General features: G+C 38.1%; 1 protein-coding gene across 1 annotated transcript; it reads right to left on the reverse strand.

The window, feature by feature from the left end:
• Window positions 1–56: 56 nt before the first annotated feature.
• Window positions 57–22,723, reverse strand: LOC131697737 (kelch repeat and BTB domain-containing protein 12-like). Its single transcript, XM_058988844.1, has 6 exons — window positions 22,609–22,723; window positions 15,727–16,835; window positions 14,251–14,521; window positions 10,082–10,232; window positions 3,784–3,981; window positions 57–2,247 (listed from the first exon to the last, which is right to left on the reverse strand). Exons 2-6 carry the CDS (start codon window positions 16,779–16,781, stop codon window positions 2,078–2,080), a joined length of 1,845 nt encoding a protein of 614 aa, XP_058844827.1. The 5' UTR covers window positions 16,782–16,835; window positions 22,609–22,723; the 3' UTR covers window positions 57–2,077.
• Window positions 22,724–24,793: the final 2,070 nt, after the last annotated feature.

The following is a 24,793-nucleotide window of genomic DNA, read 5'->3' on the forward strand; positions in this document are numbered from 1 at the left end:
ATTGACCTGTTTTGGATGTATCTCAGCTTCTTCTTGGTATTTACAAGTCTGCTGGATGTAGAGTAGTGGTTAGGGCTCTGGATTCTTGACCAGAGGGTTGTGGGTTCAATCCCAGGTGGGGGGACACTGCTGCTGTACCCTTGAGCAAGGTACTTTACCTAGATTGCTCCAGTAAAAACCCAACTGTATAAATGGGCAATTGTATGTAAAAAATAATGTGATATCTTTTAACAATTGTAAGTCACCCTGGATAAGGGCATCTGCTAAGAAATAAATAATAATAACATGTATTCACACAAGGGCTGGGTCAAATGGTTATTGTTGTTGTTTATAGCTGTAGAACTATGTGATGTTTTCCCAAAATATATAATATTAGGCTACAACAAACACCAAAATATGAGCAAGGAAGCGAAAGACAGCACAGTGCCAAAATATTCTCCTCCTAAATAAGAATTATAGAAACCACCTCCGCACTTAACCAGACCCAGTAGCACAGAGAACAGTTACAATTAATCTGTGGGTGTTCAGCGCTACACAGTCTACCTTCCTCCAGGCAAGCGGAATAAAATGCAATCTGCCAAAGGCTGCTGTAGAAAGACACAAGCTACTGGGACATGGCATTCTTGGAAGAAGGGTTCTGAATGACATTTTGATTGATGGATGAGATTCAATTGGAATGACTGTGGAAACAGAGTTTGTGCTGCAGCTGAGAACAGGCCTGCTGACAGACAGTGCTATCTCTCAGCTGCTCATGTCTGTAAGACAGCAAGTTACCTCTGGCAGAATGAAACACACAAAATGAAATTACAGTAATCAGAAGCGTGTGATTGTTGATTTCAGAGTTGACATAATCATTCCTGTTTTTCTTAACTAATATGTATTACTTAATACATATTAGTTAAGAAAAACTTTGTAGATCTTACATTTTCCTCTTTGATAGATACACACATTAACACATACACAACATTAAGCAAAGTTCACTTTGAAAATACCAAAGTTGTTTCTGGGAGTTCTTGTAAAAGGGAAAAATACCAAACATCTTTTGACTTGACGCTTCTTGGGTGTTGGGATAGTGTCCCATCACATAGATATTTAAAAAAAAACTATCTAAAAATAGAAAAATCTACAAAAAATGGGTGCCATTTATTTCCTTTGCAAGAACTCCCAGGTGCTTCACATAAGCACATTTCATTTAACAAATGCTGCTTATCTGTGACAGACATGTTTTTAATGTGACTTCATGCAGACTCGTGCAGTAGAATGTGGTGATCCAGAAGTGTAGCATTAAAATACCTGGAAGGAGCAATTGATGCATTTTCTACACTAATATCTAATTCACCTTTACCATAATGTGTGCATCTTTTCTATAGGTAACCGTGAGGCCTAAGAAATGATGGCAATGCTTAGTAAGTAGGATCTGCTGGAGTCATTCTGTTAGCTCTATGTACTTGAAAAGAAATACATTGGTTAAAAACTTCCAATCAGATCACATCTTCCAGAAGTTCTTAACACACTATTCAGACATGCTGTTACCCAGAAAGCATGATCAAGACCAGGGGAGGGAGACTCAATGGCGACATGATGTGATTATTGAAAACAATGGCAAATGGTGTGATTTTTAAATCCATCATAAAATAAATACACTGTAAGAGAGTTACATAAGTGCAATTATAACTCATGTTTGTAGGAAATCTGAACAGCTTCCTCTCTGGGAGTTATTGGCGAGGAGCTTTTATTAGAGAAATGTGAGGGACAGTGGAACTAGCTACAGTCTGGCAGGCGCCATGAGAACTTCCCTCAGTCTTGACCTGAACTTCCTCCCTGCCACTCAGTCCACTGACTCACTCAAGCCTGACAGATGCATGGTGGTTTTGTCATTTCCAGTCTGCAGGCAAGGCCAAGACCACCTCCTAACCCCCACTCCAAAGTAAAATCCTAGGGAAAGCAATGGAACTGTATCAGAGAGTTAAACAGTGAACAATGCATCTTCCATTTCTCAGTCTGCATGATTTTGCCATATTTGAAGTATATTTTATAAAAACTACCCTCTACACTGATGGACACCCCACCCCACTGCTCACTCATCCACCAGGTCTGAGGGGGGAGGGATCAGATCTCTGGGGTTCAGTCTGGCCACGAGGCAGACGTCATAGCTGTCGTGCATGAGAGCGTTGTGTGCCACCACGTTCCATTGGTTATCCCAGGGGTCCAGCTCCAGGATATCTTTGATAATGACCTCTTGACGATCTGTGGGGTTTCCAAAATAAACAACACAGCAGATCAATGATAAGATCAACTCAAGATACTGTACCTTACAGGGACAGGAGGTGCTTTTATAGTCCCTGTAAAGCCAGGCACATCCTACTTACACAAAACAGTTTGGTCAATTATAATGTTAAAAATATGTTTTTTTAAAGTAAAAAGAAAGAAGTGTACACATTTTTAAAACAAAGTTTCAAAAAGTTAATTTTAAAAAAGCTAAACCGCCCGCAGAAGTAAGGATACTGTACTGCGGGTCCCCATCTGAGACTCAAGACGGTCTGGAATGTCATTGAGTGACAATAGAAAATCAACCAGAGATAAATGATTCAGACTTGTCAGCTGCTCAGTGTTAGTTATAGTTAAAGCTAAGGTTTTACCAACCCTGACTAGCACTACCGAATGCTACCTTAGGTAAGGTAGTCCATTATTAGTGTTAATTAGGATCTGTGAAACCAGCCCTTGGTGTGTGCAATATTACTGAACTAAACACAGACGATTATAAGTTCAAAGGGGGCAGCTTTAACAGAGGGGTTAAGCACTGAACTGATCACTTATTAACTCATAATCACTTATTAACTCATTTCAAGGTAATTCTAAAAAACTGTGGGTTTCCAAGAAACAGGACACATATTTACTCTGGGAAGGTACTGGGAACCAGTTGCTGCTTTTACATTATTTATTTATTTATTTATTTTACTACATTCATGGTGGTCCTCTCCTGTTATTTATTTTACCACCAACATGTAATCTATGTTTTTTTTTTTTCTTAACTAGGTCAAAATTTAAAACGTAAGATTTCCTTTTACAGTTACAGTATAAAACACATGTGTAATATACATAGATCAAACAAAAAACGCCCATGTCAAAGTAAAGTTAGCATACATTGGTAAATCAAAGCATTGACAATTGCCATAATCCGTACGATTAGATTCAGTTGGCAATGCACATTGCCAGTGTGAGCAATGAAATTGAATATGACAAACTCTCCAAAAGAACATAAGAAAACGTATGAATGAAAGGCAGCCATTCAACCCATCTACAATATGCTCGTCCAGTTCCAGTAGGTGACTGATTGAAAACTTTGTTAGGATGTGTCTTAATCCCAGTGATTTGCTCTAAAGTGTCTGTTTTTACACTGGGCAGTGCTGAGTTTGTACTTAATCAAGACTCGCAGCCTGCTTTGTTCACACTTACCTTCATGTATCCTGGGACTACTGGACTAATTAATCCCCTTCCTGGAGTAACTTTTTTACCCGACAATAGCGTGGGTGAACAAACTAAGCCACATTAAAAAATAATGCAATTTATGTTTTTGATTGTCCATCTGTCATGCATGTAAAGACGTGCTTTACACATGCACAGATCAAAAAACTCAACTGCAGAGTCAACTCTAGCTTTAGTGTGTCTACACGGAAAAAGACTAAACTGCACCAAATCTAGGATTAGTTTCTAGTGTGAACAGAACAGGGATCAAAGCTGCATTAACTACTCCCGGATTTCTTTTGATTTTTTTTTTTTTACCTGCCCCATGATAGCCCCCGCAGACGTACAGCTTGCCTTCGACCACACCCACGCTGGTAGCGTTGGTTCGGAGGGAGAGAAGGGGCAAGGGCATTTCAGGGCCCTCCCTCCAGAAGTCTCCGTCAGGGTTGTAGATCTCCACGTTATCAAGACATCTTCTCGCCTGACCACGGTCAGCACCCAGGCACCCTATACCACCTGCATGACAAGACAGAAAGGCGGTTAAGGGGTTATAACTAAGGCTTTAAACATAGTTTATTTCCTCCTACAAGCAAACTCACTGCTGGTCCCCTTACCATTGTGATGAAAGCATAAGTGGATTACTGGATGTTATGAAAATAAATATTTCCTATGTTGTGTGTTTCTTTGAAAACTGCACATTTGAGACCTATAAAGTGAAGGGTAAGATGATTTTTCTAAAGGTAATTTAAATAAATTAATTAAAGTGGAACACAATAGAAATAGCAGTGATTGCGTTTCAATCTATAGGAATTTGCGGGCAGTGTAAATGATTTATGGAATTGGGCACTTTACAGCAGTACACAACACTGGGCCCTTTCTATAATGAACTCATTAAAGCTGCTATTTTCTTGTAAGAATTGGAATGAATAAACGTGGTAGGGAAGAGTTCCAAGCTGAAGGCAATGGCGCCAATAGAAACACGTGGTCTAGACAAGGGTGGCTGAAGATGTTGTTGCCATTATATGCTGTGATTACATTTTTGAAATGTTTGGATTTTGGAGGTGGGATGCATTGGACTGTGTTGTGTCGACACTAATCAGCAGTCACAGAGCCTCAGTTACAACACAGCAATTATTAATGATTTGATCCACATTTCTATTTATAGTTGGAATACATCAGGTTTGGGTGATTTTAACATAGAAGTGTAGTCCAGGTTTACTATCCAAAATGTTTTTGGAAATGATACCAAGAATCTTTCAAATGTATTTCAAGAGTTTGTCAACCTGACCTTTATTGTGCAGGGGGTTTTTCTCTCTCTTTTTTTTTAGTTGTAACAAAGTGTGGGTCTAAAAGTTGTGCAACGTACGTCAGTATTTTTTTCTTTAGTTAAGAACATACGAAAATGTAAGACCAAGAGTTGGTCATTTGACCCATCTAAGCTCGTCCATTTCCAAGTAGACGATTGATCTCAGAACTTTGTCAAGCTGGGTCTTAAAGGATCCAGTGATTCTGCCTCAACAATATGACCAGGTAGCCCATTCCATCCCCTCCCCACTTTGTGTAAAAAGTGTCTTCTTCCCTTTGTCTATCTCCACTTAATTTCCAATTAAAAACACAACAACACAGAAGAAAAGCTCATCCTAAGTTAATGTTTGTTCAGGGCAGAATGCCTGCAATGTTAGAAAGTAAGGTTGACAGTTGGAGAATTTACTACGTTAGGTAACCAACCCTATTTTGTGTGACTTTTACCCCCCACTGTATGTAGTTAATTTTAATCTCTCTATTGTCTGGTGTTAATAATTAAACAGTGTATATGGCTTCCACCATTTCCTCTATAGAATATTTTATTGCAGCCCAGTCCCAAAGTCTTGCAATGGCATGCTTAGTTAGAGCTGCAGTCAAGAGCACCATCAAGAACAAATCCTCCAGCACTGAAATGAATGATTTCCAGAGAACTAAACTGAGCTGAAGGTTCATCTCTCCCCTAACGATTCCCTTTAGCAAATCAACACGACAGACCATCTCTCCTGGAAACAAGCGTAAAATAGTGTTTCCTCCTCTCTGACTAAATGAACAGTCCACTTGACTTGCTAAAACAAACACTATTTATAGCACATGGGGGACTATTCAATTGATCTGAACCGGTACTTAGATGAGAGCCCTTTGTGTATCAAACATTTAACAGAGCACATGAGGCTATTTAGTGTATTTCTGTTCGAAACAATATGCAAAACTGCATTTAATTGATGCTGGTTTTTAGATCCACAAGCTTTTAGATTATTGAATAGAACCCATTGATAGATAATAACTATGCAACTTACTTTGATCAACCTGCAGAAAATAAAACAAAACAAAATAAAATAAAATACATTGTAAAGAACTTTTTGCACAAGCACCTTGTGCTGAACTGAATAAATTGTCAACAAAACAAAAAAAAGCAAGTTAGCAAGAGTACAGTAGTAGAAAGCAGTCTCCACAGAGTGCATTAAAAGCATTGTGGACAGTTCCACAGTTTAATATCTGAGAGTTGTGTTCAGAGCAGGTACATGGGTTATATCTTGCCTGTTACAAATTCCCCTTTTCTCCACCTGTGCTGTGGCTCCTGGGAGTCTGGATAACTATCATACTGTTGTCACACTTGAGCAAAATGAATCCAGGAGTTGAATCTGGTATTCAAATCTGGGAATAGTTAAGTGGCTTTGCTCCCTTAATCCAAGAACGGTACAACTTGGCAGGGATAGATCAGGTAACAGTTTGCTGCTGCCAGGTGTTGAAGCTTCATTGCGCAGACAGATTGAATCTCAAGTCATTTGTTCCACAGAGAAAGGTCAGGGCTCTAGATCTATGGCAATTTAGCCATTCATAAAATGTGTCCAGCAACCTGTGTGATAGAAAGACATCTCTTTAGAAGCAGTATGACATTTAGACTTTTCCTTTCTTTTTTTAAAGAAATGAATAAGGTCAATGACAATTGTTTAGGCCTATTACCTAGCACCCAGGGAGCTGACATTTTTACTGCGGTACCGATGCTGTAAACTGTCAATATATATATATTTTTTTAAACTAGCAACTGATACAACTGATTCATCACGTTCACTGGGGAAATGTATTTTCTTTGTCGAGTTTATTGCCTCTTGTCCAAGACTACAATCCCACAATTCACTGCAGACATGACACATTTCAAAGAAAACAAGCAAAGTGAATAAAATGTATTTATGCCAAATGACTAATGTGAGTAACTGTATCCCATTTAAATGATACCTAACAGCTTAAAACTTCTTAAAGGGAATTACTTGAAAAACAAGAGTACTGGCATACCTCTAGTATGTGTGTTATAGGCAAATACATGATGAAGAAAACCAGGCATCCATTTCACTTTCTTCTTATTCCAAGGCCATTTACGGCAATCCTGAAAACAAAATCTGATTTTACAGCAATGTCTTCTGCAAGGCAGAGTAAGCTGAATGCTGCATTGAGTTGAAAGAGCCCATTTCTCAGTGTCTCTTGTCTTAGAAGATCTTCTCAATGATGCTTTTGTTTTTGTGTTTTGTTGTAAAAGGGAAGAGGGCAAGCCAGGGCCGCAGAATTGAAAGAGCTGCCTGGTTTTAAGAATCCAATACATTCTCTGCAGCTCAGTCAGCTACACAATCAATAAGTCCTCCACACGGCTCAATACCAATCTCAAGTAAAAGGTTATTTATTGTTCAGCTACAGTAAACATCCAGAAATAAGATTCCTGGGGTCTGTGTATTCCAGACAGAGAATGGATTAATTTAGTCTGTAGAAATATGGAAATCGAATTGAAGACATAATCAAAGTAGAAAGGAACAACACAGTAATTCATTTTATATGTCAAGAGTTCTGAGCTGGTTTACAGTTGAAGTCAAACCTACCAACAATGAACATTTTAAAAATATATATTTTTAAGCACTAAAACCACCAGAAGAAAACCACAAAATATGTTTCAAACTATACCAAGTGTTTTTCCTCTTTATGGTAAATCTACTTTGGGCCAGTCCATACAAACTTCTCAAACATCTTGGCAATACTGCAGACCTTCATGTGTGGGGCACGTTATGTCAGAAGCATACAATGGCCTATCACTACAGCTCTGTACAGTGGAGCTGCTTCCTTTCTTTCTGATTTGCATAATTTGTCAAACTGTTAAGTTGCCGTCATATACATATTACATTTACGCTCCCTGCACAGTGTTAAACTACAATAAGGCATCAGGCGATCTCCTCTACAGGCACAGTTAATACAGCCCTGCGCTGAAGCCATGCTAAATTAGACCTACTGACAAGAACACCTTCAGGGACTAATCCTCTACAGGGAAGTGAATTAAAGGCTTGCTGTTATTCTAAAGGCAAGGCGTCCTTCCTAATTGCCTGTCCCAATAGTTTTAAATCTGTTGTGACTGAAAGGAGAGATCCCAGGCCACTCCTATTCTTTTAATTCTATTCTCTTAATCATGAAGGTTTCTCACAGCCTAAAATCACCTGGACAGGTTTGCTAACCACAGCCAAAACTTTTCAAAGAATATGGCCTGTATTTTCCACTATGGGCAACTTGCAGGCACATTTCCCTCTCTATTGTAAATGTATTAAGCGGGCAATTTGCCCACAGTGGATAATCAGGCTTTATGTCTATACCTGGTCAGCAATACTGTATTTAGACTTGCAGGAGTCCACCATAAATTACAACCCTGTTGTTTTTCTTATTTAAACAACAGCAGCTGAGCAATGTGTGTTGGGACAGATGACAGACTTGATGACATCAACCGCCTAAACAGATGCACAAATATAAAAATGTATTTTATCATTAGAAACTATATATATATATATATATATATATATATATATATATATATATATATAGGTTTTTTTTTATGAACTAGACATGACATGTAGGCCCTACTGTCACCTGTCCTTGTTAGGTCTTGTTAAGTCTGTATTTAGAATTCCAAGCTATGTCGTTGTTTGTTTGGGAACATAATATATATAAATTTAATATATTATTTATTCAATCTTCCTTTGTCTGTGCCTGGCAAAAGTTAGATTGCCATGGAAGTAGGACCCAACGTTTGATTTCCTTGAAATAAGTTTGGATTAATGTGACCGAAATTATTAAATTTACATTGCGAATCAATAAAAAAAAAAAACATTGGTTAATTTAAAATGATATAATTTGTGACTTGAATTCAGAACCCATCAATAAATGGAGTGTACATACTATATCAACTCTACGAACATGACTTGTGGCTGATAACTGCATAGTCGTGGAGAACAGGAACCAGACAAGATTGACCTTAATTCAAATCCTACATTCTTTTTGAGGGTTGTACATTAACCGTCGCAGGGCTGCAGGTTTTTATGTGAATTTGCGGGTCACTTGGATGGTCTGTAATAAGATACCATTGTTTCACAGTGAACAAAAAACAAATTGATGTCTACCTGAGTCTAACTGCTGAGAACACAGCAGCCACCCGCACATGAAAGGCTCTCAAGTGACTAGCACAGTTTTAATCAAAAGGCTTTGGTCCACATCTATAAAACTGGAAGTGAACTTAATCTATTCACATGAGGCTCTCACGTTTCACCTAATTGCTCCAAATTGTTTCATGAATAAAACTCGTTTATGGGAGGTTCCCAAATTTAAATTATAGAGATTTTGAACCATGCCAGCTCCTTGAAAGGATTAAACCCGCTTCTCCCAGCATGCCCCATAGATTCTGGTTCTGTTCCAAAAATATCTGAATTGGTGCTCTATTTTTACAGCACAAAGCTCCTTTTTTACAAGTTAATACAACCAGCAACCTATTGCGCTCACCTCATGGGAAAATGCAGGGATAAAAAAAAGAATATTTCTGCTGTTAATTATATTTTAATTAGCTGTCTAGTGAGGCTTTGCTACTTGAATGGTTGAACTTGTAATGCCACACTGCATTCAAGCTCTAATGACAGAGCTCACAAATGTTTCATTAATTGCAACACAATGAAGCAACTTTAAACCATTTTCATTTATAGGAAAGCTGTTAACAAAAAAAAGGGGTTTTTTATAGCACCTGACAAATCAAAAGTGTAATTCCAGCTAGGGTTTATCTTTCAGCATGTCTAAAGCAAATGACTCAGATACACTGACTGCTGACCCAATAACTGGAGAATGGCCTAAATATCCCACAATACTACCAGAGCACTGTTCTAATAGAAACAGGTGTGTCTTATGCTGTGTTGAAGGCTTCTGTGATTTGGGCCACTGTAGCAAGTCTCTTGCTTAACACAATAGGATGGCGGGCTGTGATTGGTTGGAATCCTGTCCGTCCGTGTGTGGGGGAGGGTTATAAACAGAGGAGAGGTCTACGCACTTTAGAGAAGGTGATCAACCAGTTTGGTGAGACACCTCACACAGCTACACTGTGGTGCTCAGTTTAGCATTGTTGTACAACTCAGGATGCTCCTGCCTTTTGTTACCGACATTGTAAAGCATACAAATGACTCTAACCCCGCCTGGGTTTATTTTCGTCCTGACAGGCCCCGGTAACCACTTAAGTGTTGTATCTGAAAAAGAAAATTAATAAAAAACAAGGCTGGCTGTTATGAAGCAAGTTCCCCCTTACCCAAGACATAAATCTCGCTGTTGACCACGGCCGTGCTGAAGCGGTACTTGGAGTATTTCATGGGACCGCACTCCGTCCACTTGTCTCTGCCAGGGTCGAACTGAAACATGCGATTGTTCAACCGATCTGGCTCATCGTCTGGATGATCTGTCTGAGTAACGAGAAACGACAGGCGTGTAATAGAGGGGCATTGAGAGAGCGTCACACACACACACACACACACACACACACAAACAAGCTATTCATCAGAGAGAGGGAGAGAGACGGGGAGAACAAACACAAAAGCACACCCATTACAGTCTGAAAGCCAGGCACATCGCTGTCACTACACTGACCTTCCATCTGTTTGTATCTTGTCATTAGATTCTCTCCAGTTGTTCATGTGCCGCACCAATCAGTGTCTGAGACTCTACAGGGGTGGCCATCAATATATTTTTCAGCCAAGCATACAGCTGTTAAACTAACATTGGAGCTACCCAATTGTGTGTAGGCAGACTCAAACATGATAAATTGTTATGCAAATCCCTAACATACTGTATATAGAAGCTGCATTGCCCAGTTGCCAGTTAGTTTCAGTCACAATGGGCAAGACAGCACATGTGACAGACTTTGCTGGAGGTCGGAAAGGTGTGTGGTTGACAGGTGTTCCGTATAAAAAAAAATACTGATTCGTTAGAGTAAATAGGGTGTGCAAGATTGAATAATTCTCTCACCTACTTATCATTCATGACGCTTGGTTTTCGATTCTTGTTTTGTTTCCATTGTGAAGTTTATAATAATATTTTCTCTACTAATGTTTCCAGTTACTTCCCCACAAGGGACTTTTGCATCATCGAGGTAAGCAAGTGGATCTACTTTGATAATTAGTCTCCCCTTCAACACCTGCGCAAGCTTCCCTGCAATGAAATAAATAGTAAGATTCATTGCATCTCGTTAGCAGCAGCAATTAACTCAATTAGCACAGCACAATGCAGTTGTCAGCAGGGAAGCTCACACAGGTCTAGAAGGTGAGACAAGTAATCAAATTAGTTTCAATCACTTTGATGATACGAAAAGCCCTAGTAAGGAACTAACTACAGTCAACGCATGTTTTAACAGTCTTTAGTAGAGAGATTATATTGCTGTGAACCATGCTGAGCGCAAACGTTTTCCAAATCAGTTTCAGTAATGTTAAGAAAAACAGAAACACGAATTGTAAACCAAATCAAATTAATCATATGCGGGTAAGAAAATGATCACATTTTGTAAAGCCTATTTTTCTACCTTTTGAAAGATAGACTGTCGCATTGGAATATAAGGATTGTCCTAATGGAACTAGACGGTGTTTTAGTGAGGAATGGTCGTGTTTAAATGCCCTGCAGACTCTTGCAGTAGAATCTGTGGTGCCCTGCTTATCCATGGTGATCCCACATCCCCTTGTTAAGATAGATATTTCTAATCACTGACTAGGGTATGTTGATGCAGACAAATGCATGTCAAATACTAACTTTGCCTGAAAGAACAACGTATCTATTCCTAGTAAACATAACTAAGAAATAATGATTTGCATTTGATTCCAATATAACAATGTTTGTTTCCTGCAAAAGTCTTTTTTACACTTTGTATTAGCTTTCCGGTAGTCGTGTCAGGGTGCAACAGCCAATAGCTTTCCTTCTTTTTATTTGTGTTCCCCCATCAACTTCCTTATGCAACAGATTAAAACCCTCTCACTTTATTGATCAGGCACTAATGAGTTTGAAAAAAAACGTGAATGAAATAAATATTAAAGTATCTTCCGCAAAAGGGTCTTTATAAAATATAAAAGTTAGCATAACAAAGGTTAACTTGATCCCAAAGGTACAGATCACTAGTGCTGGACACAAACAAATATACTACAGCTATTCAAAAGCAATCATTATCTGTTTAAGTTGTACTTTTAAAGACAACAAGATAAGACAATTTATCCATACAAACGAATTGGAGTTCAGTCCATCACATTTAGCTGGTGTAGGATGTCGTGAATTACACTTCAAGAGTCAAGAAGCGTGACTAATTGAATTGCAGGATCTGGAGAAATTTCATTCGCAGTTAATTGGTTTCTTTGTGTGCGATCAAAAACACATGTGCTTGATTGGTTTTTCATTCAAGCTGCTGCTAAGGTTTGATAAATACATTTCTGATTTATTTTTTAACAAGTTTTCTAAATACCAAAGTATTCAATTAATCTAAACTGAATAAAAAAAAAAAAAACACCAACAAGTTGGTATAATGGTAAAATAATAACACAACAGCTGCAAATATCCTCTGTATAACTTTATAAAGACTGCTTTTATAAAGACATCTGGTTCAGATTTAAAAATAATTGTGATATACACATGATACTGGCTTTTTAATGTGATTGAAGCTAACTAAATAGTCACATAACTATTCCCCTCAAATGTGCAGTTTTGAAAGAAACACATGTATTGGCAGCAAATCAACGTGCATGCTAGATCCTGGTAAAGACTGCTTTTGATTTGAATCTCAAAAAAAAGATGTTGGATTCAAGTATTTGTAGCTAACAAAGTCGTACCCATTTTGCACTTCCATTAGCTACATAGGCCTCAAATGTGCGGTTTTTAGTTATAATTAACATGTATTTTCATTTTTAAATATCTGGTCTTACTCTACGTTAAATAAATATTTGTTTGCAGAAAGGAAGTGCAAGACAGTCTAAAGCATGACTTGCAAACAGAGCTTTTTTGTGTTTCTTTCAAAACTGCACATTATTATTATTATTTGTTTATTTAGCAGACGCCTTTATCCAAGGCGACTTACAGAGACTAAGATGTGTGAACTATGCATCAGCTGCAGAGTCATTTACAATTACGTCTCACCCGAAAGACAGAGCACAAGGAGGTGAAGTGACTTGCTCAGGGTCACACAATGAGTCAGTGGTTGAAGTGGGATGTGAACCGGGGACCTGCTGGTTACAAGCCCTTTTCTTTAACCACTGGACCACACAGCATCCTCACATTTGAGACCAATATAATGAATGGATGAGCACAGTGTCTAACATGTATGGACCATTTGAAAACTATAATTACCATCACACAGATTCTGCAACAGAAGACGATTTTATTGGAAAAGGGCTTCAAAATATCATTAACTTTTGGTAAAGGACGCCCATGTTAACCATTAACCACTAATGAATTGGCTGGTTACTGAAATCCAGTCTCTGTTTAATTTGTAATTAAATACAATGTAAGGATTCAGGAAACAGAAACACTAGCTTCTGCCTCTGGAGGAAACTTGAATTTGAAGTGGCAACAGAAAGCATAATTTATTGAACTTATTATCTGGGGGAAATTGGAGGTTTTACGTAAATGTGGTACAATAATTACATAAACGCATCATTGCTGTTGTCAGAATTAATAATGCTTGACATGCACTCTGTTCTTTTCATTTATCTCAGTCAAGGAACGAGATGAATATAACGGTTGTATTGCTGTAACAGCATAAACATCTGGGCTACTTTGAGCCTGCCTGTATCCTCCTATAGCTTATGATATCATGGGGGGGGGGGGATTAATTTTAGGCAGCCCCTGAAGAGACAAGCACCAGCTGTGAAGCTAAGGAGGCCAACTAACAGTTTTCAAATGATTCTGGGTGGGTACATGCTCATTCCTGTGGGAGTTGAAATCTACAGCTAGTTCTGTTCTCCAGACTACTCAGAAGATTCAACAATGTTTTGTTTGTCAGAAACCATCACCAATTTGCATTGTCTTAGAAACCCTATATTAAAGCCTGTCAGATTTGCTGTTTAGTACATAGTGAGTGAAAATGCAACAGGAGATGTGTTTTTGAACATTATATAATACAGGGCAGGGATTCTATTTGCATAACTAGAAAGTGGAGCTTTTGTGAACAAAAACAAAGCATCCCTGGGGAAAATTTAAGGGGGGTGTAATGAGATCGAATTGACAGGCCACTGTCTCTACAGACCAATTCCATTTGTTTATCTAGAAGGTACTGTGTATTGCTGGATAACAAGATTTGTTACCCCTCTGACAGTGGCAGACAGATTTCACATAATTGGAGGTATATGATACTCTCCAGTTGTTTTGTCTCTCATTTTTTATTATTATAATATTAGGTGAAATGTTCTCCTAGGGTTTGCAAGATTTTTTCTGAACAAAAATAAAGCATACCTGTGGAGTCCATCCTCCAAAGACGTAGAGTTTGCTATGAAGCGTGACCACGGCATGGCAAGCTAACGGCACAGGCAAGGGAGGGGAGCTTCTCCACTGGTTCCTCTCCAAGGAGAACTTGTCCACGCTGTTTGTGACCACAAAGCGGTCCTTCAGCTTCATCTGACCACCGAGGAGGTACAGGGTGTTGTGCACAGTGCCCAAGGCGTACAGCTCTCTGAATTCAGCAGAGCACAGCTTCTCCCAACAGCCTCTCGATTTGATCTCGTACCTGTAAAATAACAACATTGTCATCCACTATAGCATTGCAGTTTTCCCACAGTTATATGATATATTTACCAACACTGGGCATTAGAATTCTTACTTATGCTTTCACTATGCATTATTACACTTTGCTATGTTTTTACTGTGGTAAACTTTAGGGCCATTACCTTCATTCAGGCCTGTTCTTTATTATCTGGCCCTTGTATACACCTTCCAAATCATATAAAGCAAATTAACCAGGATGCAGCAGTTTATCAATAGCCTTGCGCAGCAATGGCAACAGAATCAATTTGAAACAAATATTACACAGTTGCCTTAATACAGTAGCACACTGGAACTGATACAGTATGGTACCACAGTGCATCTGCTCCACCACTCAGTGAATCATATCATTAAAGAGCAACTTGGTACAGGTATAAAATATCACAACTAGTGCATTATTTTTCTGGTTTAGATTTTGTTTGTATATTGTTGTCAGTCACTGGGCTGTGATACCTGAAATATAAAATGATATACAAAGTGATTCTAAATGCTGCATTGTGACCAAAATACAGTTGGAACTTGGGATTTTTTTAATAACAATTAGCAGCTTCTCGTTGGCTTTTAAAAAAACAAAATGCACATTTGTTTCAATTGCACATAGGATTGGGGTGAATCAGGTTGCTGGGCAACCATGTCTAAATCATTCTAAAGAATGAAAACTTTACTCTGTGTTAGCCATGAGTACTTCACAAGTTTTACTATACATACATGGTTGGTTGGACTGTACAATTGAATCCATCAGTGCCAGACCATCTCTAATTGTCTTAGCTGAATCTTTGGCATAAAACCTGAGCAGTATTTATGGTACCTGTTACAGTCACAAGACATCTTCTGTTTCAGAACAGTGGAAATGATCAAGTACAAGCACTGATGACTTCTTGTTTTACTTCCTAAAATGCATTGAACAAAAGCATAGAGAAGCAATTATATCTTTCAAATTCCTTTAAACAAAACCACATTAAATACTATCCAAAAACAGATTTTTTTTTTCAATGGAAAACAAGTAATCCCTTGGGTGCCAATATTTTGTTGAAAACATTTAAGATATACTGGAAAATTAAGATGACACAATATCCCTGGCCACCACTGTAAATACATACCATCTTGGATTAATCAATGGTATACTAGTGGTCACATCTGAATGATGTATTTCTCCCTGTGCTCACAAACCTACAAATCTCCACATCCCTAGTCTTCTGCCTAGACATTTTCCGCACACCAGCTTCTCCGGCAACCACTATGTCATCGTTCTCAGTCACAACTCCAGTGCAGACATATCCCAAAGCATCCCCGTATCGTGGAGAAGTCATAAAGTAAGTCCTCTTTGTTGTGGGAGCGTAACAGAAGCTGGCATCAGAATAGTTTCCATGTCTGGATTTTATACCGAAGCCATTGTTGCCAATACAGAGCAGCAGGTCTGTTGTCTCCATCCCGTATCTCAGCTTGAGAGTGCGAGGCCGGGTAGTCATCTGGATGGTCTGCAATGCATCGTCAATCATGCTGTGGCATTCGGAGTTACACAGCAGGGCTGTGTTTCTCTTCCTGACCTCCTTGAGGAACGCTGGGCTCACCAGAACCAGCCTCACTTGCTTAAGAAGGTCTGGAAGATGCTGGGCTCGTGATTTTCTGCTGTGGTTCATCCAACGGAGGACCACGTCCAATATGCTCTCTTCCCGGGAAACGTTAAGGTTGTCCGATGTGATCAGAGTCAACAGCTGGTGGGGTTCGATGTCCAGTATCTCTTCCTGCAAGCACACCTCAGCAAAGTGCTGGTCCAGGTACTTTTTAGCCTGATCTGCAAGTTCCTCAGCACCAAGCTGCTTGGCAAAATGGTAAACCCCAACACAGTTGGATGCATCCATGTGATCCATCATGTATTTATGGCAGGTTTTGAATGTGTCGTCCATTTGAAGCATGCAGGCCGTAGTGCTGACATGCTGCACGTTGGAATTGGTGAGGTGCAGCTCCGAGTTGTACATGTAGTTTAGGATGACAGATAAGCTCTCAGCCGACGTGTCGAAAAGCTGAACGTCCTTCCTGCTGCACTCCTGCAGCCCGCAGGTAAACATGGCTTTGAAATAGGGGCTGAACACAGACAGGATGAGCCGGTGGCAAGGGAAGCTCACCCCTTCAGCGATCAGAATGACATCAGTTAGTTCGTCCATCTCCTTCATTTTGTTGATTTGGTCTATTAACTTCAGGCTGTGTTTAGCTTTGTGATCCATAATGAAGAGAGTAGTTTACTGTTGAGATATGAAGAATCAGATCATTTCCTTGGTCTAAAAGAAAAAAAAAAGGAATAGTATAAATTAGTTGAACTTTAATATTCGTATACATTTTAAGTGATTGTAGCTAACAAAATAATTCCAACAAAATAATTCCAAAACTTATTTGTTGTGCACTTCTATTTGTTATGTCGTCACAAATATGCAGTTTTGAAAGAAACACATGTTATGGTAAACATGGATTTTCAATATAAATTAGGAGGCTGTGTGGTCCAGTGGTTAACGAAAGGGGCTTGTAACCAGGAGGTTCAAATCCCACCTCAGCCACAAACTCATTGTGTGACCCTGAGCAAGTCACTTAACCTCCTTGTGCTCTGTCTTTCGGGTGAGATGTAATTGTAAGTGACTCTGCAGCTGATGCATAGTTCACACACCCTAGTCTCTGTAAGTCGCCTTAGATAAAGGCGTCTGCTAAATAAACAAATAATAATAATAAAATATGATCTCTGGTATGACACTTGGTTAAAGAAATCTGCAAACTAGTTAGTGTTGCACATGCTTGGTCATTTCACAAGCAAGCATGCTTGGTTTCTTTCTTAGGGTGAGCATGTCTTTCTTTAAAAAAAAAAACACTGATACCACCTTAAATATCAAGCAGTAAGTACACTTTTATTGTTACCACGTACTGTATTAGAACAAATGATCATAACTATACACACAAGGCTGTAATTCTAACTCAGGGTTCTGATACATTGCTTTGCTCTTGTGTGTTTATCTTGTCATCAGAACCCCTTGATAGAAATTACACCCTTATTATGTACTGTTGGGTGTACACTATTCCTTTGCAATGTTAGTGTTTTAAAAAAAAAAGGTTACTGTTGTAATTAGATAATAAACCTGGTCCTGAACTGTAACTCTACATAATTGATACATTCATTCATTACATTTTAATAATTCACAGATATCGGCCCTTTCAGTTTGTATTGCTTGGAAGGGAAACAGCAGAAGAATGCTACAGGTTTGAGAGTATTGTAAGTGCAGCAATTTAATATTTCATTAGCATTATAATGGAGTCAAATGCTCATTTCCTACAATATGCCTTGAAGCTTGAAATGTAACAGTGTTTTAAAAATGTCTTTGTACAATAAAAGCTTTTGACATCAGGTATCTGGGTCTCACTCATCGGTCACCACTGCAAGGAACTTTAACCCTGTAACTATCACTTATCAAAGTATGTGTCTGAGAAACAAAATAGCTATATAACTTCTTGATAATTCAAGTTAATATAGCTATTTATTATAGCTATGTATATAGATACAGAACAAAACTTGGCAAGAAATACATTTTTTGCCAAATAAAACAATTAAACCCTGGCATTATTTTTTCAACCACCTGGCTGAGCAAACAGACAAAGGTTTAAAACAGTGTAGAGGTAGGACTGCACCCTGGTCAATAGATGCTACTTCATAGCTAGGGTGTCAATTTATTTCTAGAATGAACCCAGAATTATTTATTTAAAGCTTTTTAGCATCAATGGCTATGGTTTTTCACTTTTTTCTTTTTCTTTTTTTTTTTTGGGGGGGGGGGGCGGGGTTGTTTTGTCCTGTGTTGTTTGTTCTGAAGTAGAAAGTATAGTTCCATGACTGTATGATGACATCTACATTCCAGAAAAACAATGTTCCATTTTGGATGCCAAAAGTCATTGTAATCATGCCCATTGTTTTGTTTAAATTTAAAAATGGTGTTAAATGAACACAGTGGGAAATGCCTTGTGACTATAGCCCTATATTTTTTTTAATTGTCTTCAAGAACCGATGTAACCCTGTTAATTTGGGTGATTTTATTTTTCCATTGAACACTATTCCTTTCTCTGTGTCTTTCCTAGTCAGTTATGGGTGTGTCCCTCAGCCATGATCTCAGAATCCTTTCACACCACAAAACCACTCCCCCTGTTCTCACAATAATGCCATTCAACTCCCAATAGAGCCTATTGTCTCAAATATACTGAGAATACAGTGCCAAACCAAAAGAACATTGGTCATTTTTTTAAGCTTTATTAGTATGGCAGTAAGTATGCAAATAATCAGCAGCATTTTGCTGGTCATTCAACATATCGAATACATTTTTAATGAATAGGATACTTCATGCAAAAGACATAAGAAAAATGACAAACAAGAGTTGCCATCAGCCTGTTTGCTATTCTTCACAATGAGTTTACTATATATCAGTATTCTAGATCATGACAGGTAAAACTTAGTAGGAAGAATACAAATGGCCTCTGGGGGTTGGGAGAGAGCTAAAGAAATGTGTCTGATAAGACGAAAATAGATTGTGCCTTAAGTCAAGTAAGCTGACGTTCTGGCTGGAGCTAGTGCCTTCACCAGTTATTATTATTATTATCATTATTATTATTTATTTCTTAGCAGACGCCCTTATCCAGGGTGACTTACAATCATAAGCAAATACATTTCAAGTGTTACAGTACAAGTAATACAATAAGAGCAGCATTTGCACTTGATAAAGGCTTTAGGGGATCTAGTGGAGGCTGTTGTATGTATGTACGTATGTCACACTTCACAGATTTCTCCATACATGGAAAACCACTTCATCAATTGCCATTGGACTTCTCATTCACAATATTTAGCCTCATCTATTGATAAGATCAGATTCTGGGGTTCTAAGGGCTTGTTTGTCTGTCCACTCATCCATTCATCTGTATGTCACACTTCCGCGTTTGGATAGATGTCATGGTTATCCACTTATTCATCATACTGATAGCTCTGATTTTGAATTTACAGCCGTGGAGGGGGGTGTATGTTACTGACATGCTTGTTTTTACCAGCTAAAGTCTCTTTCAAATATTTAGAACCACAAAGGAGCCGATTACGTCAAACTCTGAAGGAGATATTTTCAAGATAATTTGCTCTTTTAGCTCTTCTTGCTTTGAAAAGAAAATGATATAATGCTGTAAATCTCATCTCCATTTATTCTGTCTGAGACCCACCAGTCTATGATGCACAGACACTGGGAGCTATATTACATTTCAATTGCAGATGTAACCTATTTATAAACCTCTTTAGAATGAATAAAAGGAAACCAAAGAAAAACTAAATGTCAATGCATGTTTCTTCACCATCTCAGACTGCCATGAATAATGGCTTCCTGTGGATTCATGCATGCTAAACCACTCCACGACCAGGTGATCATTCATTTTAGCAAGACGGGCTTAATCCAATGTGTGTTTAGCAGTTCTTTCTATGCTGCTTTTAATAAGGTAAGGTAGATGGGGCTTTGTTATCTGCTAGCCAGGCTGGATTAAAACTCACTGGGCTCGGGGCAACTCATATCTGGGCCCCCTCAAAATGCCCAACCTTATTAACCACAATTAAGTTAATATGCATGCACATCAGCTCTATTTAAATCTTTAGCACTTGCTTTGCATATTTTTTCATTAATACATTAAATACACAGGCCTAGTTTATTCATATTATACATTACACAGTGCAATTGACCGACACCTTTATAAAGCTATAAAATGAATTCAAGTATGTGCTGTTATTTATGTATGTATTTATATATTTGCAAATAAAGTAAAAACTGTGAATGAATTATTTTAAAATTATAAAATACTGCTACTACATTTAGAAACGTTAAGGTACAGCGTTTCCTCGTTACTTCAGTCTGACTTACACATCAAACAAATTGTGAAATATTGAAAACAGCGAGTTAGTAAAGGGAATGAATATAGTGTAGTAAAGTACAATATACTGTCAACTTAGCATGAAGTAAGTTAATTTGTGAAATATCGAACTGAAAAAAAAACGAGGTAACACAGGATATATCTTTTTATATAGCTTTTAAATAGTATTACTATACAGTGTGATGTTCTCCATGTTTTAGAAGGGCTGGCCATAATATTTGAGATATGAAATGTTTAAGTGTTATTAGTTGCTGTGCTACTGCTTAGATTTAATAATAAACCATTGCACAGATGTGTGACTGATTTGTTACCACCTTTATCCCAAAGAAAGCAATGCTTCGAAGGTCTGATTTAATCTGGGCCAGACTGGAGGAATAGTGCTACACTTTACATGGGTCTGATTTAATCTGGGCCAGACTGGAGGAATAGTGCTACACTTTACATGGGTCTGATTTAATCTGGGCCAGACTGGAGGAATAGTGCTACACTTTACATGGGTCTGATTTAATCTGGGCCAGACTGGAGGAATAGTGCTACACTTTACATGGGTCTGATTTAATCTGGGCCAGACTGGAGGAATAGTGCTACACTTTACATGGGTCTGATTTAATCTGGGCCAGACTGGAGGAATAGTGCTACACTTTACATGGGTCTGATTTAACCTGGGCCAGACTGGAGGAATAGTGCTACACTTTACATGGGTCTGATTTAACCTGGGCCAGACTGGAGGAATAGTGCTACACTTTACATGGGTCTGATTTAATCTGGGCCAGACTGGAGGAATAGTGCTACACTTTACATGGGTCTGATTTAATCTGGGCCAGACTGGAGGAATAGTGCTACACTTTACATGGGTCTGATTTAATCTGGGCCAGACTGGAGGAATAGTGCTACACTTTACATGGGTCTGATTTAATCTGGGCCAGACTGGAGGAATAGTGCTACACTTTACATGGGTCTGATTTAATCTGGGCCAGACTGGAGGAATAGTGCTACACTTTACATGGGTCGTCGTGCATTTTTGTGATTTCCATATTTGTTTCAGGTTGAAGCCGCGGTTGTCAGTTTCCCATTTGCTGAGCGTGTCAGCAGTGTTCATGTATGCTCAGCTTTTGTACAGCTGCTGCAGTTGGTCCTTGAAACAGATGTTTGTAAATTGAAAGCAGAATGTTTATAACATAACTTATTAAAATTATTATTATTATTATTACTATTATTTATTTCTTAGCAGACGCCCTTATCCAGGGCGACTTACAATCGTAAGCAAATACATTTCAAGTGTTACAATACAAGTAATACAATAAGAGCAAGAAATACAATAACTTTTGTTCAAGCAAAGTACCACAATTCAATAATACAGCAGATAATAGTGATTGTGACATCAGGATATGATTAAATAGTGATAGTTACATCAGGATATGATTAAATACAAAGTACTATTGCCCATTCCCACAAATAAACCTGGTGTATTCTTCTTGCTGTTTAGAAACATGCTGGAATCATTTTCTCACATCTTGGTGACTTTTTAAAACTCCGAATTTAAAAGCACTCCTGTACAGCTCTCAGACATGTCTTCTCACAAAGTACAAATGGGACACCAGAGTGTTAAGTGGGTGTAATAAATGCCACTTTTTCTATGTAGTACTGTTTACTGATGCATTTCCAATCTAACCCAGGGGGGCATGTGTTGGATAGAAGCAGGTTAATGGTTATACTCTTATGTCCCAATTGTTAACCTACAAGTGCATTTCAGTTCTGGTCTCGTCTATAAAACTGTACTGTGGCTTCTGGGTGTTGAGGTAATATTTATTTCTACATGTAGTAGAGTAAAGTATTATCAAGCTTAAGAGTTGTTTGTTCTTGGATTGTGCTAACAAGCACAGTAGCTATTTTCAGCAAGTTTTTTCTGGAAGAAACACACTTTTAATGTTACAACCCTTGTTGCACTAAGTATCTGTGCCTGATTAGGTTCGTACGCTAGTTTGATTATCAAACCCTAATTTTGTTTTAAAGGGTAATCCTTAGCGAATTCCAGTCTATTCAAACGTATTTAAATGAGTAATAAATCACAGCACATGCACTGGAAAATGCATGCAGTAAAGTTATGCATTACAGTAAATTACTTACAACGTCCGCTTGTCTTTCAGGCGACGCTACAAAAATGCTACTTTTATAGTTTCTTGAAAACAAAAATAAAAATGTGGCCTACATGCAGCAAGACACAGGAAATACATCTGACTGTTACATGATCTATTTGCAATAGGAACACTGAACGTGCCAAGGAAGCTGACTGCACGGCAATGAAGTTTAAAATAGACCAAACACATGACACGCACCGCAGTGCAAAACGGGTCAAAATATTGGTCACGCAAGCTTACTCAAAACAAAACTACAATGAACGCAATGTGGGCTACTTGTTTGTAAAGAAACCACCTGTTCATGTAATATATATATATATATATATATATATATATATATATATATATATATATATATATATATATATATATATATATGCAAAAATGATTTCGTTTTCATCCCCAATCGCTACCTTTGACACCTACAGGTAAGATCAATGCTACAGTCATTTTCTAGGTACAGAGTAACTATGCAAAGTGTCCCACAAAGATTTTTTTTTTTTTTTTTTAAATAATCTGACATATTACATAATCGACATGCATATTTAAATAATTAACCTCCCGGTTGAAAAGATGTATGTTCCCATAGGAGAACAATGATATTGTATAAGTATGCATAAAGATGTGTGTATACACACACACACACACACACACACACACACACACACACACACACACACACACACAAACATCTCTCTCTCTCTCTCTCTCTCTCTCTCTCTCTCTCTAGTCAAAAACGAGGTCACCATGGACAGCGAGGAGTTGCATTGTTTAATTGATGACTAACAAAGAGGAAATGGAAGTGTGTGAACAATGCTAGCAAGTTAGTTATTTCTAATGTGTCCAGTTTTTCCAGTGACAGTGTCTTACAATCCTTCCCAAATAAGGTCTGTTTAACAAAGACCATGTATCTGACTTGTTTGGTCCTGTAAGAAATCTCTTGAAGGCCAATATCAGCAAGTGTGCCTTACCCCTGCGAACAGGAAAACAATGAAGACATGGAGGAAGCTTGATGGGTTATGCTGGATGTATTCCTGAATCATAATTCATGATTCATTTCTATATAGATATAAGCATGCCAAGATTAATACAAAAGGCCTAAACACAACAACTATCAGCTGCCGTTTAAGGAATGCTTTATACATTGTACATTTGCGTAATATTTTTTTTGTCTCACTATTATCTCATGCTATGTGTCATCATTTGTTACTCTTTCTTCACTCATGGATGTTTTAACAAGTATGTCATCCCCCGCTATGTCTGTGAATTCAAGCTACCAGTATGATGAAAGCGTTGATGACTATGACACATATCAACGGCATGTACAGTATATTATAGAATAAGAATTAGCAAAGAAATATTTAATCATAATTTGATAAGCGGTTCTCCAAATATTTGCAAAAATGTAAGTGAGACATACAGATGGAAGTATGAAGTGTTCCTTTAACTTTTATAATGACCCTTCAAAGGGTCAATCTGAATTGCTCTTAAAAGACACAGACTGTTTTTAGGGTCTTCCTTCAAAATGTATCCTTATGCTTGGCATGCACAATAACTGACTTAGGTTTTAGTGAAACTTTTCCAAACTTTTTATTGTAAACTCCAAGGCTCTGGTTGAACTTTCGGAACGGTATAATCCGATAATGTAATAAACTTTATTTTATAATATTAATGTAGTCTGTAGTCCAAGAATAGTGGTCACTATTGTGATAAAACAATTGAAACTAAAACAAAGTCAATTCTTCATTACACTGACAAAGCAGGAACATTTGTCTATTTGTCTAAGCTTCTAGGACTCTGACCTCTGGTAAATCGAAATGATGATGTAACCATAGTATTACTATGTAAAGCTGTTTCTCAGACATTTTGCAATATAGTTTTATGTTTTGCGCTTTTTCTGTTGTGTTATGAGATTAGCACTAGGGGGCCCCCAGGAGACATCCATGTGTGGGTATTTTTCTGGACTTCCCCCTGGCAGATTGATTGATTGAAAAACCAAGAACATGTTGTTTTGCTGTGGTACAGAAGACAGGTCAGATAGAAAGGTGAAGCCCATATCGACCAGCATATGCCTGAAATCAGATACAAGACGTGAATATTTAACTTACGATGCAGTACCAGAACAGAACTGTTCCAAAACAATCAGAATAGGTGCACGATTTAGCATTGTTCAC

This window comes from Acipenser ruthenus, chromosome 16, assembly GCF_902713425.1.
Source record: "Acipenser ruthenus chromosome 16, fAciRut3.2 maternal haplotype, whole genome shotgun sequence".
Lineage (NCBI taxonomy): Eukaryota > Metazoa > Chordata > Actinopteri > Acipenseriformes > Acipenseridae > Acipenser > Acipenser ruthenus.

Coding starts and splice junctions, on each gene's coding strand:
- LOC131697737 (XM_058988844.1), bottom strand. CDS start 16,781: ATGGATCACAAAGCTAAACACAGCCTGAAGTTAATAGACCAAATCAAC. Junction 10,233..14,250: donor TTGGAGGATGGACTCCACAG/GTATGCTTTATT, acceptor CTCGTTACTCAG/ACAGATCATCCAGACGATGA. Junction 3,982..10,081: donor CAGCGAGATTTATGTCTTGG/GTAAGGGGGAAC, acceptor CTTGTCATGCAG/GTGGTATAGGGTGCCTGGGT.